Source organism: Gorilla gorilla, chromosome 8 (assembly GCF_029281585.2).
Source record: "Gorilla gorilla gorilla isolate KB3781 chromosome 8, NHGRI_mGorGor1-v2.1_pri, whole genome shotgun sequence".
Lineage (NCBI taxonomy): Eukaryota > Metazoa > Chordata > Mammalia > Primates > Hominidae > Gorilla > Gorilla gorilla.
Genome location: NC_073232.2, coordinates 8,347,936 through 8,363,203, shown reverse-complemented (window position 1 = coordinate 8,363,203; position 15,268 = coordinate 8,347,936). Strand labels below are relative to the sequence as shown.

Below are 15,268 nucleotides of genomic sequence, written 5' to 3'. Positions count from 1 at the left end.
TACGAAAATATACATTTTTTGAAGATGACTTCAGAAACTGAGGGAGAGAGACCCACTTGAGACTAGGCAGCAAACAGTGAAGAAGAAATGAGCAACATGGTGTGCAGGAGCAAAGTTTCATACTGTATATCTCTACTCTAAGTGTACAATGCCTATAAATGGAAAGTATGCTTTCTTGGCTTTCCTTTAGCCTATTTTCCAAGAAAGAACTATTGTTGTTGGTAATTTAGGTACATGGAATAGTAAGTTGAAGTCTTGAATTCTTATTTAATAATAATACACTTAATACATTGTCAGTGTTTAATTTTGTCTTCCCATTGTTCTTATTCCTGCTAGTTTTCACAAATAGAAAACTTACACTGAAGGGGAAAATTGCCTTAATGATAATTGTGGGTGTGTTTTTTCCTCTATCTTTTATTTTTAGGTGCAGTTTTCTTGGTTATTTTTTGCAGGAGCTATCCCTGTATTTTTTTCATTTTTTATTGTAACTCTCCTATGCCATTATAATAATTGGGATCCTGTGATGGTGGGAATCAGAAGAATATTTGCTTTTATATGCAGAAAACATCGAATCCAGAGGTACGTTTAGTCCCAATACACATTTTTAAAAATAGTGTTTGCTAGATAACTGAGAATTGCATCATGCTGGCCTAGCTTTTAGAGATTTTGTGAGGAAGTATTGAAAGATGATAACTTATATGTTACGGCAGATGAAAATAATTTGTTTAGATCTTTTGGGTAATAATCTCTTTCTTTCTTCTTTCTTTCTTTCTTTTTCTTTCTCTCTCTTTTTCTTTCCTTTTCTTTCCCTCTTTCTTTCTTCTCTTTCTTCTCTTTCTTCTTTTTTTCTCTTTCTTGACAGAGTCTTGCTCTGTAGCCCAGCCTGGAGTGCAATGGCACGATCTCAGCTCACTGCAACCTCTGCCTCCTGGGTTCAAGTGATTCTCCTGCCTCAGCCTCCTGAGTAGCTGGGATTACAGGCGTGCACCACCATGCCCAGCTAATTTTTGTATTTTTAATAGAGGCAGGTTTCACCGTGTTGGCCAGGCTGGCCTTGAATTCCCGACCACAAGTGATTTGCCTGCCTAGTAACTACATTTTTTTTTAAAAAAAAAATATGATTCACAGGTAATACCAAAAGGTTTACTGTTTTGCCGTAACAAACTTAAATATAGAAAACTTTTATTGGTTTGAACATAATTCATGATAGAATAGTATTGCCTCAGTTTTTCTTTCCAATTTCTTTCTTTTTAAGAATGAAATCTTTTTACATTTTGCTATAAAAAGAACTTGGTTCCAGTGACTCTGGAGCTCAAGACCAGCCTGGGCAACATATCAAGACCCTGTCTCTAAGAAAATTAAAAAAAAAATTACCCAGACACGATGGCATATACCTGTAGTCCCAAGCTACTTGGGAGGCTGAGGTAGGAGGATCACTTGAGCCCAGGAATTCAAAGCTGCAGTGAACTATAATAGCACCACTACACTTTAGCCTGGGTGACAAAGTGATACCCTGTCTCTTATTTAAAAAACAAAAAGTGAGACCCTATCTCTTATTTAAAAAACAAAAACAAAAAACGCTAACTTGGGACAAGTTCTTGGGAAATTTTATCCTAGTGTTGGTTCTGCCACTGACTTGCATCCTGTCCACATAGCTTCAGCCAATGGAATAAATAAGGTTTGAGGTTCCTTTTCAGCTCTAAAGCTTTCCTTGATTATTGCTTTTTTTTTTTTTTCTTAAGAGTTCCAGAAGACAGCGAACAGTGTGAGAGTCTCATCTCTAGTCACAGTGTTTCTCAGGAGGATGGAGCTAGTTAGCTGTTTGTTGTCTGTAGCCCAGGTTTGTATGTGAGCTGGGTTTAGTATTGAATAAGGTTCTTATCTGTGTCATATTCAAAGGGTTGATTTTCTATAATTAGTTGTTTGAGAGGCAATACAGCCTTAGAGGCTAAAGGGGCTAAAGCCTGGACTCCAGTTCAGTCTTCTCCACATACTAGCTGTGTGGCCCTATGCAAGGTTCTTAATCTCTTGATGCTCCGGCTTTCTTATTTGTGAAATGGGATTACAGTAGAACCTCCCTTATGAGGGTGTTAAAATAGTAAATACTTGGTAAATATAAAGTATGTATAATAGTGCCTGACTCAAATGATCAGAAAGTTTTAACTCATTTTTATTCATGCTAAGGGTCATTTTATTTAATAATATGCTTTAGAAAAATATTTTTTCTCTGATGATAAAAGAAAAATGTAATATCCTGGGGTACAATATACTGGCTGGAAAATACTAGTCTTTATGTGTGTGTTTTACATAACTGGCACAGTGTTTATCCTCATTCTCTGACATTGCTTTGTCATTTAACAATGCTTCTGGAATATTTTTCCATTTTTTACATTTTAAGAAATAGTGTCTTTTATATGTCTTCGATGATAGAGTACATGACATTTAATATTTTGCTGAATGAAAGCTTGAATTAAATGTAACATACAGATTTTGCAGGTACAAAAGTGATTATTTAGAATGAAAGATCACAATAAACTACTAGAATTTTTCTAGTTTTTCTAAGACATCTTTAGACAATTTATATTGAAATGTTTCTTGATTGCTACTGAGTTTTCCCTCCCTATCTAGAACATTGTACAACTCCTGTCAGTTGTTAACACTTATATTAGGCTTGAAGATTAAGTTTCGTTATCCTCATGGTAAATTTGCTTCTAACCTACAGCTAATGGTCCTGGTTTTCTGTTTTTCTTTAGTGTGCTGTTTTTAAATCTAGTTTATACCTGCACATGGTTTGAGCTCTAGTTCTCCAAGACTTTTTGTACAAGGCAGTTACCCCTGCCCTTCCCTGCCCTGCTCATCCTGCTTTCATTTTCTTCCCACTCTGAGGAAATTAAACTCTTAGCTGATTCCTTTGGTATTTTCCTTCTTGTCTCCCTAAGTATCACGCTTACGACTTGTGTTTCATGAGTTCTCAGTTTTAGGCATCTTCAGCTGACTTTCCCACTAAGATCAATGAGGACAGATTATTTTCAAGTTTACTCCTCCTCTGCTCCCACCTCATATGCCTCCTGTCTCCATATCAGTTCGGCCTCCTCATCATCCCTGTATAGTTATTGCATAATTTTGGATAGATCTGTAGTCAGTGTTTATATTGTTGTCACTAAAAAATTGTTACTTATAACTGAGCTATGTAGGATTCGTCCTGGTATTTCCCTTATCCAGAGATTCTCTGTTACTACCCTTTTTGGAGAGTAAACCTTAAAGTCTTCTCCTGGGATAGAGAAAAGGCACTTGGCCAACTGTGAAAAGTAAGAGAGGGCATCTGAGTGTCTGTCTGCTTTTTCTATAGGCATTATACCAGTCTTCTTGTTTTTAGTTGTTTCTTCACCCCTCCTTACAGAGATATCTGGTCCTGTTTTTCCATTGCTAACCAAGAGTTGGCTGTTATTTTCTCATCTCTCTACTTTTCTTTTTGTCCATGTGGTTTATTCCTTTTAAGAAAAAAATTCCAGGCTGGGCATAATAACTCATGCCTGTAATCCTAGCATTTTGGGAGGCCAAGGAGGGAGGATCACTTGAGCTCAGGAGTTTGCGACTAGCCTGGGCAACATAGTGAGACCTTATTTCTGTTAAAAAATATATTTTTTTTAACCCTTTGTTTCCTTTTTAGTGAGGTTTTGGAGAACAAGTGGAACTAAATATATGTTTATGTGCCATCTTTAAATTTAAAAAAACGTAAACACAATTACAGTAAGTCCTCACTTAACATCATCAGTAGGTTCTTATAAACTGTGACTTTACGCAAAATTACAGCAAAATTTTTTTTTTTGCATCAACATTATAACATAACAACACTGAATGAAAAAATGTTATTCGGGGACCTAAAGTCAGTTTCCTAGAACCTATGACATTAAGTGAGGACTTTGTATTCTTGAAAGCTTTTTAATGCTGTAATTTATGCATTATTTTTCTTGGTTATGCTGTGCATTGTTCTCATACTCACACTTAAACCTACCCATATCCAGCAAGGTTTCAGTATTTTTAGAAGTGAGAGCTGTGTAAAGAAGAGAGTGAAGACTAGAGAGGATGGATTGCAATAGAGTAGAATAGACTGGGCAGGTGTCTTTGTCTTTGCAGGAGTAATGTTGGAATATACGAGGAGTACAACTAACTGCTAATACACAGTCTTTAGTGTTGATGTCAGCTTTTGACATTGCTATAGAAGTCACATTCATAAGTTCTTAGTACTCCAAATTTGAGTATCCAGTTATTAAGTATGTATACAGTGAAAATAGGTATTTCAATTTTAAGATAATTTGCTTTTTAAAATGTAAACTATAGAAAACTAAAACTGTGAAATTATAATCTAATCACATTTCTGTGGTTTCTGTTTTTAGCTTGATAATGGAACTATACAGCGAAGAGACAATCTCTGGCAAGTTTTTGTAGAAAAAAATGTTTCAGTGCCTAGTCTGAAAAATAACAGTTTCAGTTCTTTGAAACTCTAAAATATATTTTTCTCATACCGGTTTTCTTCATTTTCATAATGAAGCACTTTGCTATGTAGCTGTGTACATATCACTACAGTTATAGGAAGTTTCAGTCTACAGTCCATCCAAAGGACCAACCTGCCTTACACATCTCAAGGAATTCAGCTGTTGAAATCATTTGAATAATCAAGGAATAAATCCTAATGTTCTGGGACTTTATTTTCACATGTTAAATGCTGGAATATGTTATGAAAATGTTTTCAAGAAATCACTTAAGTGTTCATAGACCAGTATTTCTGACAGGTAAAATGCTAAAATAAGCTACCTGTAATAAGTGTGGATTATATTTTTGGGTTTTGTAGAATATTGCAAATTAACTACGCAAAAAATGTTTAATTTATGCAACAAGCATGTTTGTGCAAATTTCATGGGACTTTAAAAAGAATAAGTATTTGAGAAAATATCTGGTTCACTTACACTACATTTACTGTATTATTCTTTTATAGCATTAGGTGCCTTGTATTTTAAATCTGTGACAAACCGTGGCAAATTTTTAAAGGGGAAGTATTATTATAAAATGAAGAAATATGTATTTCTAAAGGCTATATTGCTGTAAACTTAATTGATAAAGCTCTGTTTAATTTAGAGTTTTGAAGAAATAGTCTCCCTTCAATTAAGAAATTTTCATAATGGAATGATTTAAATTGAAGTGACAAAGAGTATTATTAAAATACAATGTTTATACGTGTATTTGTGTATTGTAGATGTATCAAGTGATTTCTAATTTTTTTCACATATGAATGTGCCAGATTACTCTAGAACTAGATGTCTCTTCTTTAAATAATTTTAGTTTTCCTGAATAAATTTGTAATGGTTAAAGTACCAAGTAAGTAACGCGAGAAGGGATTCTGTTTTTAAAATCACATCAGAACTTTTCCTCTACTAAGATTATAAATTAAATGTAAAATACTCCTAATTGCAATTCTTAAACTTAGGCCTTACATGTACTTATTATGCAACTGCTCCTGGACTCTATTCACCATAGATATCAGTAAATGTATGTCCCAGGATTCACAGGCTTTTGATTAATCAATATTCTTTTCAAGTTTTCTGTGTGAAGAGTTTAGTTCTCTTCAAAATTTCTTAACTAATCTGATTTTTAAGAATTCTCTTTGCAGTGTTTAGCTTCCTATTCACATTCTTAAAATTGCTTTGGTGTTACCATGAGTCTAAAATGAAGTTTAGCCTTCCTTTTGTTTCATTCTGAGAACTTCTATATTATATTACCTTTAAAAATTGTTTATGATATTAAATTTAAAATACAAGCAGCTCTCTCTCTCTCTTTTTTTTTTTTAATCATCCAGCCCAAAGTGGCAAAAACAGCTCTTTTCTCATTTGGCACCACCAATAATGCAAGTTAAAAATAATGTTGAGTTTATTATACTTTTGACCTGTTTAGCTCAACAGGGTGAAGGCATGTAAAGAATGTGGACTTCTGAGGAATTTTCTTTTAAAAAGAACATAATGAAGTAACATTTTAATTACTCAAGGACTACTTTTGGTTGAAGTTTATAATCTAGATACCTCTACTTTTTGTTTTTGCTGTTCGACAGTTCACAAAGACCTTCAGCAATTTACAGGGTAAAATCGTTGAAGTAGTGGAGGTGAAACTGAAATTTAAAATTATTCTGTAAATACTATAGGGAAAGAGGCTGAGCTTAGAATCTTCTGGTTGTTCATGTGTTCTGTGCTCTTATCATCACACAGGTCATGTGTTGTTCCTCAGGATTCTGGAAGTACTAAGCCGTAGTTAACAGGCTGGATAGACCTTCAGCCAATCTTCTTTCATTATACTGCTGCTTTTCTGTTTCTTAAAAAACAAAAATCAATGAACAACTTCTTTAGAAGGAAGCACCACTGTTCAATTGGTTAACTGAAAGTATGAATCACTGCCGCTTTGCTTGCCCACCTGTTGGCTTTTTCTCACAGGTTTTATTTATCTGAATGATTGTTGCATTTGAATACTGTAGCCATGGTGAGTGAGCAGTTGAAGACTTCCTTTCTGCACCTTCATAGTTAAGGGTTCATCTTCTCAAGAAATAAAGTTGTGCTGGGTTGTTTCAATTCTGTAGATCACCTAGAAACTAGGTAACAAGGCCCTTGGATCACAATGAGCACATTGCAGGTCTTTGGAAATGCTGGGAAGGGGTTACATTCAAGTAACTGCTGACGTCCTTCCTCTCTGTCAGACCCATGTTGGCCTGTAATTATATTTTTCTGAATCTAAAAACAAATAGAAATTTCTGATATCTTTTCAGTCTCCTACTTTTCTTTCCATTCATCACTTAAATCTCATTATTGTATAACGTTTCAAATTATGACCTGGATTGAAGGAAGTCTGTTTTGTCAGGGACTTTGTTAGGTGAACATCAGAATCTCAACTACAACAAAGCTGAAAAATGAGGCAGCCTTAACAGTAAATGCTTTTGGGCCGGGCGCGGTGGCTCACGCCTGTAGTCCCAGCACTTTGGGAGGCCGAGGCGGGCGGATCACGAGGTCAGGAGATCGAGACCATCCTGGTTAACACAGTGAAACCCCGTCTCTACTAAAAATACAAAGAATTAGCTGGGCGATGTGGCGGGTGCCTGTAGTCCCAGCTGCTCAGGAGGCTGAGGCTAGAGAATGGCGTGAACCCAGGAGATGGAGCTGGCAGTGAGCCGAGATCAGGCCACCGCACTCCAGCCTGGGCGACAGCGAGACTCCATCTCAAGAAAAAAAAAAGTGAATACTTTTGAAATGAGTGCTTTTTGAAGCTTAGAAGAACCATTAGGTTTATGTAATGCACCCATACTTATTCCTTTAAATAAATTTTAATTTAAAAACATTGAGATATTGGCTTCTGTCAACCTGACTTAATTAATTCTTTACATTAAGCTGGTTTTCCCCCTGGCAGCTGACAAATAAGTTCATTGTTCTTGTAGAAGTGGGCTCACAAGGTTAAATGTGAATGTTCTCAAAGGTACACAGCCTTGTTTCAGAAGAATTTTAGTGCCCACTGTAAAATCAATCATACAGAGCCAATTTGGGGTATGACTCCTCTGGAAGCCAAGTTTTTTCATAGGGCACTGTGGTAATACCCATAGCACTAATCCTCAGTGTGCTGGTTGAAGAAATAAAATGTTTTTAAAGAAGGATAAAGGAGGAATTAATTAGAAAATGTTTTTTTCCACATATTAGAAAATAAATGAAATGTCATTTTCATATTAAGTAATTATAGTTATGATCTTGCTTCATTTCTACCTACTCTCCTTTTGAAATATTTTTTATTACTAAATAATATTTTAGGAGGAGTTAACAGAAATAATTACCTGTAACAACTGCAGATAAACTTACATAGCTAACATTGTGTGCTGACTTTTTTAAATGGTGAAGTGGCATTAATGAGATGTTCACTTTACAGAATTTGAAGTTTGAGTTCTATTTTAGTAGTCTGCCGTGTCCCCCAAATCCCATTTAGATAAATTGAGGTTCATTTTTCACATAGACTTGCAATTTTTAGACACCACTTTTTTTTATAGTAACAGCCTCATTTGCCTGTACAATAACTAATAATACAGTATTTCATAGGTACATTGTATGTGCACAGGAAATTTTTCTTTAAATCTTAAGAGCCTTTAATAAACGAGATATTTTAATATTTTAATGTTACTACATTTAAAAAATAGTGTTTTCCTACAAAATTTTCTGTATTCAGTATACGTTAACTATGAAAATGTCAAACAATGAAATCATTGAAATATATTTAAGGAAAAATTACCAACCAAAAGTAATGAGTACCCTCTATATGCATATTTGCTGGAATGTTCATGTGAAATGGTAACATTTCCAATAACAGCATTTTGAATCTGGGGTGACACAAACATGATTTTTATTTTTGAGCTAGGGATTTTGATGGAGAAGCACCTAGATGAAGACACCATTTCATTCATGATATTTTAAAATTAGAAAAGTAAAGCTTCTAAATTGAAACTCTTAACAGGTCACTTCATGAAATTTTTAGTTTTAAATTTAATTTTACATGAGATGTCTTTCTGAAGAGCTACTTTTATTAACTTTCACTTAGATCGTTGTATGCTAGGCATTCAGTATTTCTCTACTTGATTTTCCTATGCCTAGTTGTGATTACAGCAAGTATTTAATAATAAAGTCAGTCATGTGAGAGTTTCCATTAATTTCAGTGGGTCCTTGGAAGGCAGGCAGAAGATTTCTGTCCAAGAGTCTTATTTTTGACATGAGATGAAATTCTTTTTTTTTTTGAGATGGGGTCTCACTGTGTCACCCAGGCTGGAGTGCAGTGGCAGGATCTTGGCTCACTGCAACCTCCCAAGCTCAAGCCATCCTCCCACCTCAGTCTCCTGAGTAGCTGGGACTACTGGCATGTGCCCCCATTCCTGATTAGTTTTTTTGTATTTTTGGTAGAGATGGGGTCTTGCTATATTGCCTAATTTTCGTGTTTTTAGTAGAGATGGGGTTTCACCATGTTGGCCAGGCTGCTCTTGAACTCCTGAGCTCAAGTAATCTGCCCGCCCTGGCCTCCCAAAGTGCTGGGATTACAGGCATGAGCCACCATGCCTGGCTAAAACCAATTCTTTAGATTGTTTTTGCCACCATTTGCTTACTTGGAATAGCTTTCACATTTATTTTTCTTATGAAGAAATCCAGTGTCAGTCAGACCATGTAACATCAAAGCAAAATTTCATTGAAGCCTATCCTTGTCTTAATTATTCTAAAATAAAGTACAATAAAGTGAATTATTTTGCCCTTTGTAGTAGCATAGTGTTAAGTTATATATATATTTTAATATGCATACTCCTAAGTAAAGTTTCAGAGACCACATGCTGGAGAGCAGTGGCTTTCAGACAGCATCAGCATCACCTGAAGGCCTTGTTGAATACACATTATTGGAAGAGAGGGGAGAACACAGGCTCATGCCTGTAATTCCAGTGCTTTGGGAGACTGAGGCAGGAGGATCTCGTGAGCCCAGGAGTTCAAGATCAGGCTGGGCAATACAGCAAGACCCCTGTCTCTACAAAAACAAAAACAAAAAACAAACAGGCATGGTAGTGCATACCTGTAGTCTGAGCTGCTTGGGAGTCTGAGGCAGGAGGATCACTTGAACCCAGGAGTTCGAGGCTGCAGTGAGTTATTATTGGGCCACTGCAGTCCAGCCTGGGCAGCAAAGTGAGACCCTGTCTATTAAAAAAACAAAACCAAAAACTTGATTGCTGGGTGTCACCCTAGAGTTTCTGATTCAGTAGGTCTGGCGGTGGGGATGGTGGGCCTGGTAATTTGCCTTTCTAACAAGCGTCCAGGTAATGACCCAGCTGCTGGTCCCAGGACCACACTTTGCAGATTATTACTCTGAGAAGAGCACTAACTCTGACGTTGGATTCCTTCTGTTCCTCATTAGTGAATTTATTTGGGGGAGATTATTCAATCTGGTAGATCCGCATTTACTTAGCTGTGAAGTGGAGGTTAATGCAACCTGCCTGAGACTGTGAGAATGAGAAACTCTAATTGAAATACCAGGCCCAGCGTGCCTGGATGCTTGAAAAATGCTGACTCCCATGGTCAGTCCTTCCCTCACTCTTCTCAGCTATAAAGTGAGGAGCGAAATTCAGTATCTTTTAAGATTCCTCTCAGGTGTAAAATGCTGTGATTCTAAAAGTTTAATTTTGTAGTTCCAGAGACAATGCCAAACACCTGTGTGTACTTAGTGCTTTGTAAAGAGTGGTGATAACAGTGACGCCACATAGGCCGTAGTTTTGTAGTTCCAGAGACAATGCCAAACACCTGTGTGTACTTAGTGCTTTGTAAAGAGTGGTGATAACAGTGACGCCACATAGGCCATAATTTTGTTTTTGCTTTTGTTAGGGTGTTCAGCATCTTGACTCCTTAAAAGTTTTCAGTCAGATTTATAAAGCAGCATTGAAGAAGGTGTATTATGTTTGAGTACAGTTGGAATCCATGGCAGTTTTATGGAGGCCGAATATGTCAGATGAATAGGCTAATTTTCCTGAGTTGCTGGCCTTATTATTCCCTACTATATTGCCCCCTGGTTACCTAATGCATGCTCAAAAGGTATAGTTTTCATCACCTGCTTGATCTTGATTTTCAGACAGCATCAAATCAGTTGCAAAACAAATCCAAGCTAAAATTGTGAGCGTATGATTAATTTACTATAGCATGTAATTATGCAGTACTTTATTTTTTATTTTTTATTTTTTTTGAGACAGAGTCTTGCTCCATTGCCCAGGCTGAAGTGCAGTGGCATGATCTCGGCTCACTCTAACCTCTGCCTCCTGTGTTCAAGTGATTCTTCTGCCTCAGCCTCCCGAATAGCTGGGATTACAGACATGCACCACCACGCCCAGCTAATTTTTTGTATTTATAGTAGAGACGAGGTTTTACCGTGTTGGCCAGGTTGGTCTTGAACTCTTGACCTCAAGTGATCTACACGCCTGGCCTCCCAAAGTGCTGGGATTACGGGTGTGAGCCACTGCGCCCAGCTATCCAGTATTTTATTTAAAAGTTGTCACTAGGGTGTTCACTATTGTGAATTTATAATCTTAAAAGTTGGGGATGCTAAAAGTACCAGACTAAAATACTACGAGGTTTTCTCATCTTTTAATTCCATTTTGTTAGAAAAAAATAATCACAACCAGCGTTCTTTTTCCTTTCCCCAGCCACCTAGACTGCTTTACTGCAATGTTGGGAAGATTGCATACAATAAAAACTGTAGCTAGTTGATTGGGATTTGGGAAAATTGAATCAAGCATTTGCATTCATCCAGAATGGTCTTAAACTGCTGACTGTGGGGTGCCCACAGGATGAGCACTGGTGGCATGGGTGGGAGGAATTTCCTTGGATACTGCAATTGCATTTGAAAGATCTATTTTCCAAAACCCGAGCAGAGAGAGGCTAGGAGGAATGCAGACAGGACATTGAAAATGCGAATTCCCTTTACTAGTAGAACATGAAATATCTGATAATGGTTTAAAAAAGTGAGTGTCAGGATACATTGTAGTATAAAGGTTCAACTAGTATAATTTAAAATGAGTCTTTATATTCAGGTCAGGTGCGGTGGCTCACACCTGTAATCCCAGCACTTTGGGAGTCCGAGGCGGGTGGATCACCTGAGATTAGGAGTTCAAAACCAGTGTGACCAACATGGAGAAACCCCTTCTCTACTAAAAATACAAAAAATTAGCCAGGCATGGTGGTGCACGCCTGTAGTCCCAGCTACTTGTGAGGCTGAGGTAGGAGAATCGCTTGAACCCAAGAGGCAGAGGTTGCAGTGAGCTGAGATCACATCACTGCACTCCAGCCTGGGTGACAGAGCGAGACCCTGTTTCAAAAAAATAAGAAATAAAAAGTGAGTCTTCATATTCAAATTAGTATATGAGGTTAGGCAACAATTCTTGTATGGGACCAGGTATATTTAATTTGCCTTTCTTTGCAGTCATCCTAGTAAATCCTTGTAAAGGGTTATTTTATATACAATTTTGTAGTATATTCTAAATCCCCTTTGGCAAATAAAGCTGAAGTTATCTAGTGTCAGCATACTGTGATTTGTATATTTATATAAGACAAGATTGCATCATTCTGATTAAGTTGCAGCATTTTAGTTTTATCTGATAGGCCTGTATTGAGTAATCAGTAGCTATGTGCAAATATTAAGTCAACTTAATTACCAGACCCAGAAGTCCAGAGGTAATCAAAGAGTACTTTCGGAAGATGAAATATTTATAATGAGTTATGGAAACAATGTTTTAGAAATGTTTTTCTTGGTGGAATTTAATGCAGATTTTTACCTCAATTTTGTTAAAAAACTTGATAATTTGATCCCTCCATCTATTTAATATTTAATATTTTCAGATTCTAGAGTATTTAAAATTTAAACACAATTATAAAATTAATTATAATTCCTACTTATGTTAGCTGTGATTTAGGGCCAAAACTACCCTGGTTTTGTCTGCAACTTGAAACATTGTGTATTTTAAAGTATATAATTTGGGAACATTATTTTATAGACTGTGGATAACCAAATATAAGATTTGTGATTTTTAATGCTTCATTTGTGTAAAATCATTTGTATATTCTATTTATAGTATGCATTTTCTAGCTCATTAAAAGTACAGAAAAACCTCAAATCTGTCCTTATACAAATATTTGATTTCTAGTTTCCTTTTATTAAAACATTTTCACTCATTCATTCTTTCACACCTTAGTCTCTAAGATGTGTCTCGGGTATTTGATAAAGTAGGTCTTCTTGTGGAGCACATCACTCAGCTTTGGAGAACAAACATTAAACACACTGAGTTGCATCTTATGCATGTTAAGGTCTAAAGCCAAAAGGTGAAATTTTTGAATAATCAAATTGCCCTTGGGAGGGTCCTGAATAAGAGATCTACATTCCATCTCATGATAAGTCCCTTCCATTGAACTTTTCCTCCAAAATTGGAATAGAAATTAGCAACAGCAGAAAGCCAATGCTATCCCTAGGATGGTGGGGTGGAGGGAGGAAGCCGTCATAAAGCTCAAGGCCAGGGTCACCCAGAGGAAGCACAACCCCCGCAGCAGAGCACAGGGGCCTTCAGGGTGCTGCAGCTGGAGGCAAAGAAGGAGGGAAAGAAATACTCTCGCTTTGCTTTGCTTTTTGCCATTGACTCCCAGTGGCAGGAGCTGACTGGAAGCCAGCTGGCACAGGAGCTTGGAGCTTGGTGGTATCCCTCTGGTGTCGACTCCCCTGACTTACAGCAGAGCCGCAGACCTCAGGTCAAGCAGGCTCAGAATTGGCACATTTGCACTGGGGACCATATTGTATGGACAACACTTACTTTCAACAGTAGAATCACAGCCTGCGAAGATGTCACAGTACAAGAAATATTCTGGAACCAAGATCACCTTTATCCATGTCAAGTCCACTCCAGAAAGTGGAATTAGGGGAAAGTACCTGCCCTGGACTAGTATTTCGAATCCCTTCCCTCCTCTACTTACTCCCCTTTCCCTTTTTCTTCTCCCAAGCTGAGCTAAAGGGAAATGTGAAGAACATTATTGCCTCTTTAAAACCAAACATATATAAAATATGAAAAATATTTTTCAGTGACAAAAGATAAGAATGAAAGCATTCAGGATAGTGTATTCATAGAAGCTTTGGGAAAGAGTAAAAATAATTTCTTAAATTTTTTTCTTGAAAGACTGAAAATAGAATCTTAAGGAGATAGTGTTCTTAAAGCCTTGATCTGACTACTTGGCTACTTATAACTTCTTTCTTCATCTACTAATTATTTTGAAAAGTCACTTAGTCATTTGTCAATCCTAACCTTTAGAGATAAACATTTAAAATCAGTTCACTAATCACAGCATTTTTTTTTTAGATGGAGTCTTGCTCTGTCGCCCAAGCTGGAGTGCAGTGGCGAGATCTCGGCTCACTGCAACCTCTACCTCCTGGGCTCAAGCGATTCTCCTGCCTCAACCTCCCGAGTAGCTGGGACTACAGGCGCAAGCCACCACACCCAGCTAAATTTTGTATTTTTAGTAGAGACGGGGTTTCACCATGTTGGTCAGGATGGTCTCGATCTCTTGAACTCGTGATCCGCCCTCCTTGGCTTCCCAAAGTGCTGGGATTATAGGCGTGAGCCACCGCGCCCGGCCCACAGCATCATTTTTCAAGGGTCTCTAGGGTGACGAGGTGTGCGGGTTTGCCAAGGACAGTCCTAGTTTCTACCTGCTGTCCTAGGACAATCATGAATAGTGCCCCTTTCAGTTTCAAAAGTGTCATAGTTTAGACATTAAATTACCTGACCACCCTTATATGCCCCATGTTTCTTAACATCTTGGCTGCTGACTAAATTCACATTTTCTGACTGTCAGTATAGAGAACACTAGACTGATATGGATCCACAAAGGAAGCAATATTGGCCAACAATTAATCTTCAGTCTTTGGATTAGTGAGAGGTCACAACGTGCTGGCAGCTGTCACAGCCCTCGCTCACTCTCCCCGCCTCCTCTGCCTGGGTTCCCAGTTTGATGGCACTTGAGGAGCCCTTCAGCCTGCCGCTGCACTGTGGGAGCCCCTTCCTGGGCTGGCCGAGGCTGGAGGCGGCTCCCCCAGCTTGCGGGGAGGTGTGGAGGGAGAGGCGAGGGCGGGAACAGGGGCTGCGCGCGGTGCTTGCGGGCCAGCGCGAGTTCTGGGTGGGTGTGGGCTCGGCGGGCCCTGCCGGCCCTGGGCAATGAGGGGCTTAGCACCCGGGCCAGCGGCTGCGGAGGGTGTGCTGGGTCCCCCAGCAGTGCCGGCCCACCGGCGCTGCGCTCGATTTCTCGCCGGGCCTTAGCTGCCTCCCCGCGGGGCAGGGCTTGGAACCTGCAGCCCGCCATGCCTGAGCCTTCCCAGCTCCGTGGGCTCCTGTGTGGCCAGAGCGCCCCCTGCTCCACGGTGCCCAGTCCCATCAACTACCCAAGGGCTGAGGAGTGCGGGTGCAGGGCGCGGGACTGGCGGGCAGCTCCACCTGTGGCCCCTGTGTGGGATCCGCTGGGTGAAGCCAGCTGGGTTCCTGACTCTGGTGGGGACTTGGAGAGCTTTTATGTCTAGCTAAAGGATTGTAAATACAGCAATCGGCACTGTGTATCTAGCTCAAGGTTCGTAAACACACCAATCAGCACCCTGTGTCTAGCTCAGGGTTTGTGAATGCACCAATCCACACTCTGTATCTGGC

The 15,268-nt window shown here is 38.6% G+C and overlaps 1 protein-coding gene across 1 annotated transcript in view; it reads left to right on the top strand.

Annotated features, from left to right (window-relative positions):
• Positions 1 to 5,815, top strand: part of LOC129525023 (solute carrier family 35 member F5-like) — a 67,498-nt gene extending 61,683 nt beyond the window's left edge. Inside the window, exons 8-10 of the mRNA XM_063709795.1 lie at positions 425 to 579; positions 1,743 to 1,840; positions 4,398 to 5,815. Coding sequence (XP_063565865.1) covers positions 425 to 579; positions 1,743 to 1,818 — 231 coding nt within the window. The 3' untranslated portion in view covers positions 1,819 to 1,840; positions 4,398 to 5,815. The remainder of the gene's footprint in view (positions 1 to 424; positions 580 to 1,742; positions 1,841 to 4,397) is intronic.
• The last annotated feature ends 9,453 nt before the right edge of the window (positions 5,816 to 15,268 follow it).